The sequence below is a fragment of the Sander vitreus genome, chromosome 10, assembly GCF_031162955.1.
Source record: "Sander vitreus isolate 19-12246 chromosome 10, sanVit1, whole genome shotgun sequence".
Taxonomy (NCBI): domain Eukaryota; kingdom Metazoa; phylum Chordata; class Actinopteri; order Perciformes; family Percidae; genus Sander; species Sander vitreus.
In genome coordinates this window covers 18,754,461-18,769,343 of record NC_135864.1, presented here as the reverse complement: position 1 = coordinate 18,769,343, position 14,883 = coordinate 18,754,461, and the positions used below count along the sequence as shown (strand labels likewise).

Here is a 14,883-nt window from a genome sequence, read left to right as displayed (position 1 = left end):
GAATCAGAATCAAAATCAGATTTATTGCCAAGCAAGTTTGCGCTTGCAAGGAATTTGCTTTGGTGTGTTATGTGCATACAGTAAATAATAAACATATTAAAAAGATAATAAACAATAAAGCACGAGTACTGCTACAGTCGAGAACATAAATACAAAATATACAATAAAAGTATGTAATAGACACTATAACAAATATGTTCAATATAACTGTTTAAGAAAGAAAGGCTGTCAAAAATATTGCTCAGGGGATGAGCAAGAGTTCCCAGTATACAGTATATACTGTACTGTATGCGCAATGGTCAGGGATAATAGTCCAGGATGTGTGTTAATGTATCATGTAACTATAGGTGTGGGGGTCTGTCAGAATCTGTCATTGGGGCCCAGGCCTTGTGTTCTGCTCATTCAATCCTCCTCCACATTTGAGATGGTTGAATGTATGGTTGTTATAAAACATTAGCATGATATGTACACTACACCTGCACAGTGTGACATCTTTCTATTTCCAATAATGTGTGGCAATTAAGACACCATCACAATCCAGACACAGGTTATTTCGATATTTTCATTACTACTACGTTCACTATTTCTATATATGTACGTGTATATACACAGTAAAATTTGTATTTTTGGTCCTGAAAACAACCGTGAAGTATCTGTAACATTAAACACAAATGTCTCTTATATCAAGGGTAAAAAATAAAACACACACAGTTACATTTAAATGTAAATATAATCAGCTGCAGCATCAACTAATAACATCTAAACAATAGGCCTACTTCCTGCTAGTCTTTAAAGTCTTGGATTCATTTATTTTCATTGTAAGCACTAACTCTGAAAACTAGCCACACTGTGATTCAAATGATGCCGATGATACTTCGAAGCCCAGTCAACCAGTAAAAGTGGTAAATGATATTTATCTATATTTTGTCCTTTTGAGCATCACATCAAATGAAGGTGAAAGAGCTTTGGGCATCTTCACAAACACCTCCTCTCTCTGTCTTCAGTGGTGCAGTCTTTGTGAAAAACACTAAACGCCGTGAATCACCTGTCGTTACAGACCTCGACGTACACACATTCATCTCATGCTGGTTCAACAGTCTGCTGAGGTCGCTCTGGAAACTTGATCTGGCCGTACTCCACCTCCACCTCCGTCTCTGCCTTTTTCTGCATCTGCCTCACCGGCTGCTGCACCATCCTGACATCAGCATAGGTTAGTTCATGGTCTTCTTCTTCTGCAGAGTGAACGGAAGAAGTGGCACAAACACATCATATTTAAGCTAGATATACTCAGTGTTTGAAGTGGTGGAATGTAACTAAGTACATTTACTCAAGTACTACATTTAAGTATAACTTTGAGTTACTTGTACTTGAGTGTTTTCTTTTTATGCCACTTTCTACCTTAACTTTACATTTCTTTACATTTTAGAAGTAATAATGTACTTTTGACTTCACTCCAATTATTCAACATGCAGTTTTAGCTGCTAGTTTTCAGATCAAGATCGTGTTTTGTTATAGACTAAACAATCCATTTATACAAGTACAGCTGAAACAATTGCTCCATTATTCAATTCATTCACAGAAAATGAATTGGCAACTATTTGATAATTGTTTAAGTCATGTTTCATGTACAAATATCTTACGTTTTTACCTTCACAAATGTGAATATTTGCTGCTTCTCCTACTTTTTGGACTGTTAATTGGATACAACAAGCACTGTGAAGGTGTCACTTTGGGCTCTGGGGAATTGTGATGAGCATTTCTCACTGTTTCTATGTACACTGTATACATCTTTCTACAAACCAAACAATCAATTGATTTATGGAGAAAAAAATCAGCAGATTAATCCACAAAGTTATGTAAAATGATCAATAGTTGCAGTCCTTTACAAAAAAGTTAAAAGTGAGCTCCACCTCATCCAACTACAACAGTAAAATCCTGCTGTTACATTAAGCTATGAGTAATAATAATCTAATAATATCAAGCATAGGATATAACAGTCACAGGGGACATTTCCTGCATTTTGTACTTTTACTTTTATTAGGCTACTTTAAAACATTAAAGACATTTAGATTTTCCTTATCGTACTTAAATACTTTTACTTAAGTAACATTTTCAATGCATGACTTTTACTTAGCCTAAGGACGGGATCTGAATACTTACTATAACATTTTGGGAAACACATTCTTGCCGAGAGTTAGACTTAAAGATTTATATCATTGAAGTTTGGAGAGAAATAGAGAATAGAGAAGTTAGTGCAGTTATGGATCACAAAAAGGAAGTTTAGGGTTTTTTGTACCTTTAGGTTTGTTGTTCTGCTTTTTCTTCTGAGCACAGATGACAGCCACCCCGACCACTAACAGAATTACCAACGCAGACAGTACACCGGCCATTATCGGCAAGTACCCTACTGATGCAATAACAACAGACACAAGAGACACACAGAGCTTTAAGTTACCAAACACTGCAGGTTTGTTTATGGAGACAGACAAAAACTAAATAGGCAAAATACTTTAATGAATGCACTGTAGCAGAGTTAGTTTAGATCAGGCCAGACATATACAGATACATGTAAATGAGATATATGTAGTTTAACAATAAAATATGACATTTATGTCAATCAATATTATACCCCAGTAAGTAAAATAGATGTTTACCTTGAATGGTCAACTGTAGAGTTCGCCGCTCTGATACCTGGCCATCTGAACCAAAGATTTGAAGTGTATATTCACCTCCATCAGTCCAGCTCAGGTTGTTGATCCTAAATGTTCCATCACTGGGAGTGAAGAAGGATCTGTTTGCTATCGCATTAATCACAATCGTATTATTTCTCCAACTGAGTATTGTTGTTGTTGTTGTTGTTGTGTTGATTGACCATTGGTATTTAGATATTTCTGAGGCGTTGTCCATCAGCTGGAGGACCACAGTTCCTCCCAAAGCTCCGTAACACTGAGCTCCATCCTGTCGGCCATCACAGTAGGTTTCCACACCTGGAAAGTTTCGGGGAAAAAATGTAAACATGACAATTTTGGTCATTTAATTTTGATAATATGAATTATCATGACAACGTTTTATGCATAAGCAAATATTGATCTAAGGTCCACTACAGTGGGTTTGGTGTAGTTGTGTTACTCTCAGACCACATTATGCAACAGGTGTTTAGCTGAGTGTTCCACCGGCCTGAGACTGTAAAACAGGTTCAGCAGACGTAAACTCACCAAGTCATTACAAACTCATGCTGTGGTTTGGGTTTTTTACGCAGACAGAATTTTATTTTTAAATTATAGCAACTTAGATGTGTTTGGGGAAAATTATTAAAATGATGGGCAAGATATAGAGAATAGTTCAACTCTAAGTAGTATTGTAGTAATTCTAAAAAATCATAGTTTCAGTATGAATAAGCATGATATAACTGCAACAACATGGTACTATGTCATACAGTGTTTTATTTAAAATTTTCAAGCGACTTTAAAGGTCCAGTGTGTAACGTGTTTAGTTGCCCGTTCATAAACTTGTCCTTTTTCATGAATCTTTACCACCACCATCAATTATTATTATCAAGTATTCCTTTTGGCTTGAATTTTTACATTTGCATTCGCATGAACTGGGGTAGACGCTCCATATTCATGCGTCATCTTGAAATACATTAGCCGGTAAGGGACATACAGGACATACTGCTCCGCCTTTCATGTTTTTGCTGTCACATGATAAACTCACAGGTGCTGCTAATGCTGCTAATGGGTATCGTAGCTTCCCAGCCCCGGCAAGTTTGAAGAAGGAAACATGGAGGACCACACGTATTAAAAATCCAAATTTCAGGAACAGGAGTCTTCTTCTTCGCCCAGAAAAAGAAAAAGGATATTGAAAAGAGCAAGAGACCGGCTTTTTGAAGCGTGAAGGCTACCGTAGCTGTAATACGTACTTTGAACTGCGTGGTGCGAGAGAGTTGATTGCGATATATGATCTCAACGCTAGACGGGAGAAATTCCTACACATTGGACCTTCAAGATTGAACATCGGTGTTCATCAGATGAATTAAATATCTGAACTGTCAGGAATGAAGTGCTTTAATCCTAAAAGTTAAATTGAATAGATTAATTTGTAGAACCTCATGATTATAATCTGTACTATTCATGCACAATAATGTGGATTTGCCATTGCTCTTAGAAATAAGAAGCCATTTTTTTTTAAAGCTACTGAACTTCAGTAAAGTATGAGTTTCAATCTGCTGCAGTTTTCAGTTGATTCGCATATCTTAATTTATCAATAACATTTGTTATTTCTCCAGGACCATCAGGTGTTTCTAGCCTGCAATATAACCACAGAGGATAATTTATACTATACAACGACTATACCAGAAACCAATAGCTGCACAAAACGTTCTAATTTGAATGTGTTATTAGTGTTATAAGTCAAACAGCTCACCATGAGAGACTCCGAGTAGCATCAGCAACAGTCCAACCACAGCTTCCATGTCTCCTCAGTGTTCAGCCTCTGTTGATCCAGTCAGTAGCTTTTCTACCTGAACATCCTACACTGAACAGCCTGAAATGTGTCCTGTTAGTGATCAGCCTCAGAGGAGAAGGTGTGAAAACTTTGAGCCGACCACAGCGTTGTTGTATAAATCTTATTATAGGCAGAGAGGAGAAAAAGAAGTGATATCAGTTTTACTTCCCCTTTTAGTCTCCAGCACGACGACCTCTGTTGGACTGAGTGGAAGAGAGAGAAACATTCCTCCTTTACACTGAAAGAGACATTTGTCATCTCTCCATCTTAGAACTTCTGACAAAATAAGTATAATACATCATATTTAACATCTCAAAATAAACAATAACAAATTACATTTGATCAAAAATGATCTTAAATTGCCTCTAACAAACTATAAGAACATGTTGAGCACATTTACACACCAAACGGTTTTTAAAATTTTGTTTGGAAAGTGAAGTCTCCAGAGAAAAAAGTCATTTTAAATTACAAAAGCAGAATTTACATAATGGAGAATAATGTTCAGTTCAACTTAAAGAGAATTTTCAGATAAACATAAACAACACTGAAGAAAAAATGCATTAAAAATGATTAGGATACAATAAGTTAAGCACATTTTGTTGTTTAAGAATTTAAGTTTTTATCATGTGATTTTGAATACTTCAATACTGCAGTAATAATGAAATTATTGTTATGCCAATATTATATCACAGTTACATACAGTACATTATACATCTTGAGACTTTATTATTGGCCAAATAATGCCTTTGTTTCTTGCCTTATGTTACCCAATCCAGCCCAATCAGTCTTGGCAATACTTCACATATAAGACCAACTAAAATGTTCCAACTCAATTATTTCTTCCTCTCACAAAAGGTTTCTGTCTTTTGTTAGGGGTGTATATCCACAAAGTAAACAAAAATATACAATCCCAAGGTGATAAAATATGTAGGCTACATTCACACTGTGCTGTTGGCCCAGAGTGGTCTAAAAATAATGCTTCTCTGTAATCTCTGCAATGTTCCTGGTATGAGTTCACTTGCACAATTTCTCTCTCTCTCTCTCTCTCTCTCTCTCTCTCTCTCTCTCTCTCTCTCTCTCTCTCTCTCTCTCTCTCTCTCGCTCTCTCTCTGCCCTAAAATATAAAAATATTTCTGACATTGCACTTCCAGCAGACATATTTTAAACTCAATATCTAATAAAACAGATTGTGTAAGTGAATCATCTTAAGCATCTTTTATTGAATTTGTTTTTCTGAAAAGTGTTCATGTTGCCAAACCAGTAGAGGGAAACCTCACACCAGTTTTTCTCATTTGTCTACACACCAACACTGGTAATTGAGACACAGTATGCAAGCACATTTCCTGCTTTGCAATTTTATTGCAGTTCTAAACCACACATTTCAAAACACAAAGTTCTCTACATTTGGCACAATCTTAATGAATAGAATCTCTTGTGTTCACATGGAACACAATGCTTTTCAGAATGCTACATTCTAATTTATTTCTATTCCCTCTGACTGCTCACATGGGCAAACACATGTTGCACAATTGTATAATTAGCAATCAGCTTCAGCAATACAGTAAAAGGTTCACAGGTGAGCTCAAGGAGAGAGATTCAGGCCACTTTGGTCAACTATGGTCTAACAGTGAGGGAGGCTGGCCAGAGAGTACAAACAGGTAGCACTATGATCACAATCCCCAAACATGTAAACCTCTTCTGCAAGCTATGGAAGATGCATGTGCAGATAACGCTCTACAAGCTTTTCAGGGTTGACAGGGTCCATCCTATATGTTTGTTTGTTTGTTTGTTTTTACTGATTACAGTACATTTTTCTATTATTTCTTTTGTATGTAGAACTTTACATATCAAACTTTGTGTTTGTGGCAGGAATACAGTATTTCAGGAAGAAAAAGACATTTTTGTTTATATGACTGTATGTTTGTGTGTTTTATATTTCAGTATAAAAACATAATACAAAGATATTTTACAACAGACTACTGTACATGCGTGGTAAGTTTAAGACTGGACATGCAAAAGGCATAAGTCTCCATTCATACTAGTGTTTTACATTGTGCACGTCAGTGTTCAATTGGTTCTTAGAAACGTCCATTCATATGATGTGTGTGTGTGTTATTTGAACACGACATACAATCTTGAGAAGACATAACCTTGTTTTGAGTGTGGCGTTTCATTTTGCAGGAGTTTTCTATAGATTTAGCCTTCGTTCTGGGTGTATGTTAGTTTGGAGTTGGAGAGTTCTGTTATCTTAATATGTGCAATGCTCTCAGAAGAGTTCTGTCAACAATTGAGAATAACTGTAATACTGATGATGAGTCTGGAAGTTTTATTCAATTCTCAACAAGGTACAGTCTGATCAAAATGTCAACAAAAGGTTATCTAACCTACATTAACTGAGGACACATGACTGATTTACTGACAGGTTTTGAAAACATAACAACACACAACAGCAACTAAATTACAGCTCTTCCTAATAAATGCTTCAAATGGTTAACACATTATTACTCTTTGTGAACATGGAGGCAAAACAGACCTATATTTGAAAATATAAGATAAGAAAAACAAAACTAGTATTTACATAATTCAATCTTTAAGAGTTAAAAACTTGAATCATATATGTGATTAGGCATGTAATTTATATGGTGTAAAATTATAGTTTGGACTTGAACACATAAAGGTAAAAACATGTTCTGAATGCAAAATCACCATTTTTAAAATATACATATATGTAGCTACTAGGTCAGGTACCTATGCAAAAGTAAATGCAACACAATTGGAGATACATGGTTTTCACAGGACAGTGACAATATGGAAACATATAATGCAATAATTTCCTAATATGTTAATATAAGCTTTGTTCACAATATGACATGTTGCTTTAGAATAAACTGTGCTGTGGAGCTGTGGGCCTCTGGAAGCTTTATCACTCTCCAAAGTCAGCGACACACTGAACATTTCACAACAAGACAGTCTTTGCACATTAATTCATTCTATGTAAAGGATCACTTTACCAAGTCAACAACTAGTGAGGAGTGAGAAGAGTCAGACGACACTAAGGTGTTGGATTCACAAAGTTAAAGTTCAACTTCTCATTTCAACCATCACAACAGAGTTCTCTTGATGTTCCATCTTTCGACAGACCATCTTGTATTTCCTTTCCTTCCAAGCAAAATAGACGGTGATCCCAATTAATGCAAGAACCACCACAGCTGCTCGCACACCACATATCAGCAGGGAGTGATCTGATTGGATAAAGTGACATAAAAATCACATGTCAAGTTAGGGCTTTGACAGGGGAGTTAGTTTTTACTCAAGTACCAGGGGTCATCTCTGTGCTGGAGGAAGCAACAGCTTGGTCGGCATGTGTGATGTGAGTGGAGGCTTTTATGGACACGTTGATGTCTCTTACCCACAGTTTCTGTCCTCGTGTTAGGAGCTATTGGTTCAATACACAGGTTGTTATTGGCTGCAAACACCCATTTTGACATGCGCATCCCATTGGGTAAATTACTTTAATAAATCCACTTCAGCATAGTTAGTTTTACTTACTAATGTACCATGGGGCATCTCTGGGGGAGTGGGGGGGGGGTGTCACATTTTGATTGGAGGATGTGTTATTAGTGCAGGGGTTAATTGACACTGTGATGCCAGTCGTCTTACCCACGGTGGAGGTGTCTGTTCTCGTGGTAGGAGCTGTTGTTGGCGGAACACACAGGGTATTATTGGCTGCAAACACCCACTGTGATATGTGCATCCCATTGGTTAAGGTGCAGTTAATGAATATGAAGCCTGTGGGAAAGAAACGCTAGATATCAAAATATGACATGTTGCTTTAGAATAAACTGTGCTGTGGAGCTGTGGGCCTCTGGAAGCTTTATCACTCTCCAAAGTCAGCGACACACTGAACATTTCACAACAAGACAGTCTTTGCACATTAATTCATTCTATGTAAAGGATCACTTTACCAAGTCAACAACTAGTGAGGAGTGAGAAGAGTCAGACGACACTAAGGTGTTGGATTCACAAAGTTAAAGTTCAACTTCTCATTTCAACCATCACAACAGAGTTCTCTTGATGTTCCATCTTTCGACGGACCATCTTGTATTTCCTTTCCTTCCGAGCAAAATAGACGGTGATCCCAATTAATGCAAGAACAACCACAGCTGCTCGCACACCACATATCAGCAGGGAGTGATCTGATTGAGCTGAAGGAAACACAGTCAGATGACTTTTCATATTAACGGAATCTTGGTCATTTTATACAGTTTCAAATACAGAACAGGCCAGACATTAGAGATATGTAGAATATGAAATAAATATGTGGTTCAACAGTAGAATATGACGTGTGTCTATTTATACCACTAAATTCACAAAAGAGTGATTTACCTTGAATGGTCAACTGTAGAGTTCGCCGCTCTGATACCTGGCCATCTGAAGCATAGATTTGAAGTGTATATTCACCTCCATCAGTCCAGCTCAGGTTGTTGATCCTAAATGTTCCATCACTGGGAGTGAAGAAGGATCTGTTTGCTATCGCATTAATCACAATCATATTATTTCTCCAACTGAGTATTGTTGTTGTTGTTGTTGTTGTATTTGCTTTGATTGTTGTTTTAGTTGACCATATGTATCTAAATATTTCTGAAGCGTTGTCCATCAGCTGGAGGACCACAGTTCCTCCCAAAGCTCCGTAACACTGAGCTCCATCCTGTCGGCCATCACAGTAGGTTTCCACACCTGGAAAGTTTCGGGGAAAAAATGTAAATGTAAACAATTTTGATCATTTAATTTTGATAATATGAATTATCATGACAACGTTTTATGCATAAGCAAATATTGATCTAAGGTCCACTACAGTGGGTTTGGTGTCGTTGTGTAACTCTCAGACCACATTATGCAACAGGTGTTTAGCTGAGTGTTCCACCGGCCTGAGACTGTAAAACAGGTTCAGCAGACGTAAACTCACCAAGTCATTACAAACTCATGCTGTGGTTTGGGTTTTTTACGCAGATAGAATTTTATTTTTAAATTATAGCAACTTAGATGTGTTTGGGGGAAATTATTAAAATGATGGGCAAGATATAGAGAATAGTTCAACTCTAAGTAGTATTGTAGTAATTCTAAAAAATGTCATACAGTGTTTTATTTTAAATTTTAAAGCGACTTTAAGATTGAACATCAGTGTTCACCATCACAGTAGGTTTCCACACCTGAAATATAAAATAAATAAAGTTTAAAAAAATCTAAATATCGCAATTTGATCATTCCATTTCCACAAAATGAATGGCCATGACATTTTTTAAGGCATATGCAAATACTCATACGAAGCAAATTATAGCACGTTTCCAGTCAAAGGTTTGTAAAATATATACATATAAATGTATATATATATATATATATGTAGTAATATTCAGTAATATTCTGTGTTTAAATTAAAGTCAAGTTAACCTCACCCAGTCATCACAAACTCATGTTTTTGAGTGTACAAACTTTGTTTAAACCAAAAGACCTTGTGTTTTTAATGTTTCTATATTATATATATACATATATATACATATATATTATGTTAAGTGGGTGGCTACTGCATGTAGACCTGTTAACGTTGTGGAGGACGAGGGTCTAGCTGATATCATTCACATCCACTTTTCCATGTTGATAAGAGCATTAAAATGAGAAAAAATAATGGGACAAAAAGAAATCAAGGGACATTTAGAATAGATAAAAATGTGCGATTAATTGCAATTAATTGCGAGTTAACTATGACATTAATGCGATTAAATATTGTAATCGTTTGACAGCACTAGGTGACACATGATGTTATAATTTAGCATTAGATTTATGCTTGAGTCTGCAGTCCTCCTTTTTACATACAGTAACTGAGTGAGAATACAATAAATCTAGGATCTAGGCGCTTACATTTATTGTCATATGTAAATAAGAAATTACACCAGAGGAAGCTTTCAGTTAGTTTCAACATCATAGGTCTAATGCAGTCAATTGAAGCTCAAAGCTAAAAGAAAAGATTTTTAATTATAACACATCTCTTAAGATGATGTCAAACTGTAATTTTGGACACAGCTCACCATGAGAGACTCCGAGTATCATCACCAACAGTCCGATCACAGCTTCCATGTCTCCTCAGTGTTCAGCCTCTGTTGACTTAGTCAGCAGCTTCCAGATGAACTTCTCTTCAACAGCAAACATTCACACACACTACACTGAGCAGCCTGAAGTGTCTTCTCTTTAGTGATCAGCTTCACATAAGAAAAGAAGCAGAAACTGTGACCTACTGAACATCTCTGTTCCTCATTTATGTTGAGACTAGTATGACTAGTGATGAAGGCCTTAAAAGGAGAAGACTAAACATTTCAATGTAAGTCTGAAAATGGTTTCTGAAGTTTCCTGTATTAAGATTAAATGTTGTGTTTAAGCATGCACAGGAACGTCATTGCTCTCAGCTATAAAGGAAGTGAAACAAAGTGTCATCTCACAGCATCAACACAGCTTCCCACAAATATATTTTCTTTTATTTTATTACTATGGATGTTAGAAAACATTTGCACAGTGTGTACATGTGCACAGTGTGACATCTTTGTATTTTGAATAATGTGTGGGAAATGAGACAACAATCCATAAACAAGATATTTCAATATTTAAGTACTTTAAATACTTTCACTATTTCGATATATACACAGAGAAGTTTTTTTGATTCTGAAAACAAGCAGGTCTCTGTAACAAACATGTAACATTACTGTCTTTTTATATCCAGGCGGAAAATTAAACAGAAAGTTACATTTAAAGGAAAATATAAACAAATGCTACTTAACATAATGTGAGTGAAAACCCAAACACAACACACCATCAACTAATAACAACCTTTAGAAACAAACTACTTTAGCATAGTTCCTGCTGGTCTTTAAAGCTTTTACACAAGCATTAACAGATATATAGTTAGTGATGTTTTCTGGTATGTTTTTATTAATTAAATGATTGTTACTGGTATAATAATAATAATAATAATAATAATAATAATAATAATAATAATAATAATAATAATAATAATGAAGCAACTTAATAATTCCATATATCCAGCATTGAATACAGCATTTCATTTACAGCAGCGTCCTCCCATCATTTAAAAAGTCCCAACATGTATCATGTGGTGTCTATAATTGTACATCAAAGTTTGACTTTTTGTCTCAGGGCTACAGCACAAACATTTAACTGACATATCATGTAGCAAGAGTTGAACATGGATGTAGACAGACCACTGATAAAACCAAATAAAAGTTAATTTGTATTTAAAATAGATTACATTACTTGCTGTTCTAAGCGATTTTTGTCATTTTATACAACAGACTTTAAAAAAAACGTTGGTGTCAATTATGAAAAGCAATCTTTTATTTATGTGTAACAAAGAGCAGATCAAAATTATAATAATTTACAGTGTTTTATTCTGATCAGTGACCTCATAAGTATGGTTACCCTGCTGCTGCTGTACTAAGAACATGAAGAACACGGTGTAAGTCATTGTTTCCTATTAAAAGTAGGGCTGTCAGCGCTAACGATGCGATTAAGGGCCCACGCGATGCGATTCATTTTTTTAATCGCATTAATCGCATGTCGGCATTTATTAATTTATTTTACACTTCACTCGGCTTTGTGTCGTGCCTAACAGGCAACACTCATGCAACATACAAAAATAAAACTTAAAGAATGGATTTTCCAGCTCCTGAGTTATGTTGAAAGTCCTTTCTTTCTTGGAGTCCTTAACTCAGAGTCCATTGGTGATACTGAGCCTCAGTTGAGTCCAAACTGAAGGCATTTATTCTCGGTTATTTACCTGAGGATGCACAAAAGACAGAATAAAGCTAAATGATTTTGTAGTTAAAGCAGAACAAAAGGCTCTGACGTTTCCATCAACAAACTATGTATTGATTGAAACGCTGCCATTATCTTATTTGTTTGATAATATATATATCTTACTTGACTTCTTATGGCGTCTCACTATCCAGCAGACACAGCAGCACACCACCACTACCAGTAGAGCACCTAATGCACAACAGACTATGATCCAGATGGGCACATTCTTTTCTGGGGAGAAGAGACCACAATGGTTATTATACGTACTTACAAATTCTACAATATATAAATGTAATTATTTTGTATTTGTCAACCTGGGTGTCATATATATTACATTTTACTACACAGCTCACCGCCTCAACTGTAGACACTGATGCAGAATATGACAAAAAGGAACTAGATCCACTATATAAGTGTGCACCGGTTATGTTAGTTTGAGGCTGCCACAGCAAGTTTCATAACTGCCAAAAATAAGATGAAATGGTACACACCCTGCAGTGTGGCAGTTACAGTATGGGCTCTATCAACTGATCCAACAAGAACCAAGGAGCTCAATCTGACAGACGAGTCCGATTAAAAACACCAAAATCACCAAGAAATCTCCAGCTGCTCCTTGTGTGCAGGAGGTAAAGTATTTAGATCACTCCAAGAACAACAGGGATACCTTCTGTACTTTAGGTTTACACACTTAAAGACGTGTTTGAGGTGACTGTTGAGCTTTTTTTTTAAGCATTAATTAGATTTTTTGATTTAACTTTATTGTCAGATTTCTCTGCAATTTGTCCTACATCAAAAGACCAAACACAACATTTAGCCAGACAACAAAACAAACACTTCAAAAATGCATAAATAAAAACTATAATAGGTTCACACCCCTGCAAAAGAGTTAGTAGATGTTATCACGGCCAAAATTCATGATGGACTAAAATGAGAGTAAGACCCAAGTTGACAAATACTGAAAGTTCCCTTAGAACCACAGCCTGTTATTGTGAACCCAGCACCTCTTTTTCACAGCAGCTCACATCAGTGACACCCACAGAGTGTATTTAGTAATCTATAAATAATCAGTGACCAAATGGAAATCTTATCTTTAAGAATGTTCTCAGAAATAATTTGTTACCGTGCAATGTAGGACACAGTTGTATTTGCACCATTTTGAAGATTTTGACTCGTAGGTTACATGTTGCTATAGCAACAGTAACTATGACCAGATTGAGGAAGTAAAGAAGTTCTTGAAAGTAGTACTACACAGCCTTTATACTGGCATGTATTTGGATTACAGTAAATACTGAGTGTGCAGTAGACGTTTTATACTTTCTTCTTTAATCTTCTTTTGCACAAGTGGGTTCATTGTAGGTTTTTTTTGGATTAACTTTCTAATACTATAGCATTATTAAAGCATAAATAAGATGGAAGATAAGGATATAATTTTAAAGACTTGCCTTGGACATCCAGTTTCACTTTCATGCTTCTCATGAGGACCCCATCTTGAGTAAAGACATCTGTGATGTATTGACCTGAATCATTCCTCTCCACGTTTGTGATCTTCAGGCTCCCGTTGTTGATGAAAAACTCTGTCCTGTTTCTAAAAGACTCCTGTATCTTCACCTTGTCTCCCTTCGTAGAGAACACATTTATGGATCCAGTGGGAAGCTGCTTCTTACACTTCAGCACATGGCCACTGGCATTGGTCATCACTTGGATGTACACAGATCCTCCGACAGTAACAGAGCACAGAGATGTGTTCTGTGTGGCATTACATTTTGTCTCAGCAGGTGAAAAGAAAGCTAGGAAAAGGCATATTCAAAAGAAATCAGCTTAAGTAATTCACCTTTTACACATTATTACAATGTGTATTCAATAACACGGATTTTACCATGCGATACTCCAGTTAACATCACAAGAAGAATTACAACTGGCTCCATACTCGTCTGTCATCCAGAAGAACTGCTAAAGAGAAATTATAAACTAATCACTGTTAAAGTCACTGAAAAAAAAGTGAGGTGTTGAACCTCAGGTTGTCACAGATACTGACAGGAAATAGTACAAATGTGGCGGTTTCATACAGCAGTCTGAAGGCAGGAAATGACGGGAACTGTTTCACTTCTCCCTGCAAACACAGGTCTTTAGCAACATGCTGTATACGTGTGTAGTGCCCCACAAAGCTATCATTTTATGTCTTTATAGGCTGATTATTTTACCCCAAAAAAAATCATTGCCATAGAATCCACATAATAGGCCTACCTAAGAAATGCAGACACTGCACTCTGCGTTGATTAGCTCGGAGAAATTGAAGACATATCTACCAACAAAATGTGTTCTCAGCTTTCTTATCTAACTATAGAAAATTAACTTTTATTAATATTTACAGTACATTTCATATAGGAAAGTAGTTTCTGTGTTTGGCTCAAGTTCATCTGTCCAAGTATTAAAGTCTACATAATACATTTGTTTACAATTGCACATTTAAGTAGGCTATGTGATTGCCTAACCACACTAAATCACATTAAATGTACT

At 36.1% G+C, this 14,883-nt stretch overlaps 2 protein-coding genes across 9 annotated transcripts in view; both read right to left on the bottom strand.

Annotated features, from left to right (window-relative positions):
- Nucleotides 1–10,870, bottom strand: part of LOC144524450 (uncharacterized) — a 19,611-nt gene extending 8,741 nt beyond the window's left edge. The window contains exons 1-5 of one of the 8 annotated variants that reach the window (XM_078260722.1): nt 10,587–10,812; nt 8,890–9,240; nt 8,164–8,292; nt 2,297–2,407; nt 4–1,232 (exon numbers count right to left, since the gene is read on the bottom strand). In XM_078260722.1, coding sequence (XP_078116848.1) covers nt 1,081–1,232; nt 2,297–2,407; nt 8,164–8,292; nt 8,890–9,240; nt 10,587–10,635 — 792 coding nt within the window. In that variant the 5' untranslated portion in view covers nt 10,636–10,812 and the 3' untranslated portion in view covers nt 4–1,080. The other 7 variants (XM_078260723.1, XM_078260725.1, XM_078260727.1 and 4 more) reach the window with 7 other exon arrangements.
- A 138-nt stretch (nt 10,871–11,008) lies between these two features.
- Nucleotides 11,009–14,410, bottom strand: LOC144524447 (uncharacterized). Its single transcript, XM_078260715.1, has 4 exons — nt 14,243–14,410; nt 13,809–14,153; nt 12,490–12,597; nt 11,009–12,346 (listed from the first exon to the last, which is right to left on the bottom strand). Exons 1-4 carry the CDS (start codon nt 14,289–14,291, stop codon nt 12,339–12,341), a joined length of 510 nt encoding a protein of 169 aa, XP_078116841.1. The 5' UTR covers nt 14,292–14,410; the 3' UTR covers nt 11,009–12,338.
- Between the last annotated feature and the right edge of the window lie 473 nt (nt 14,411–14,883).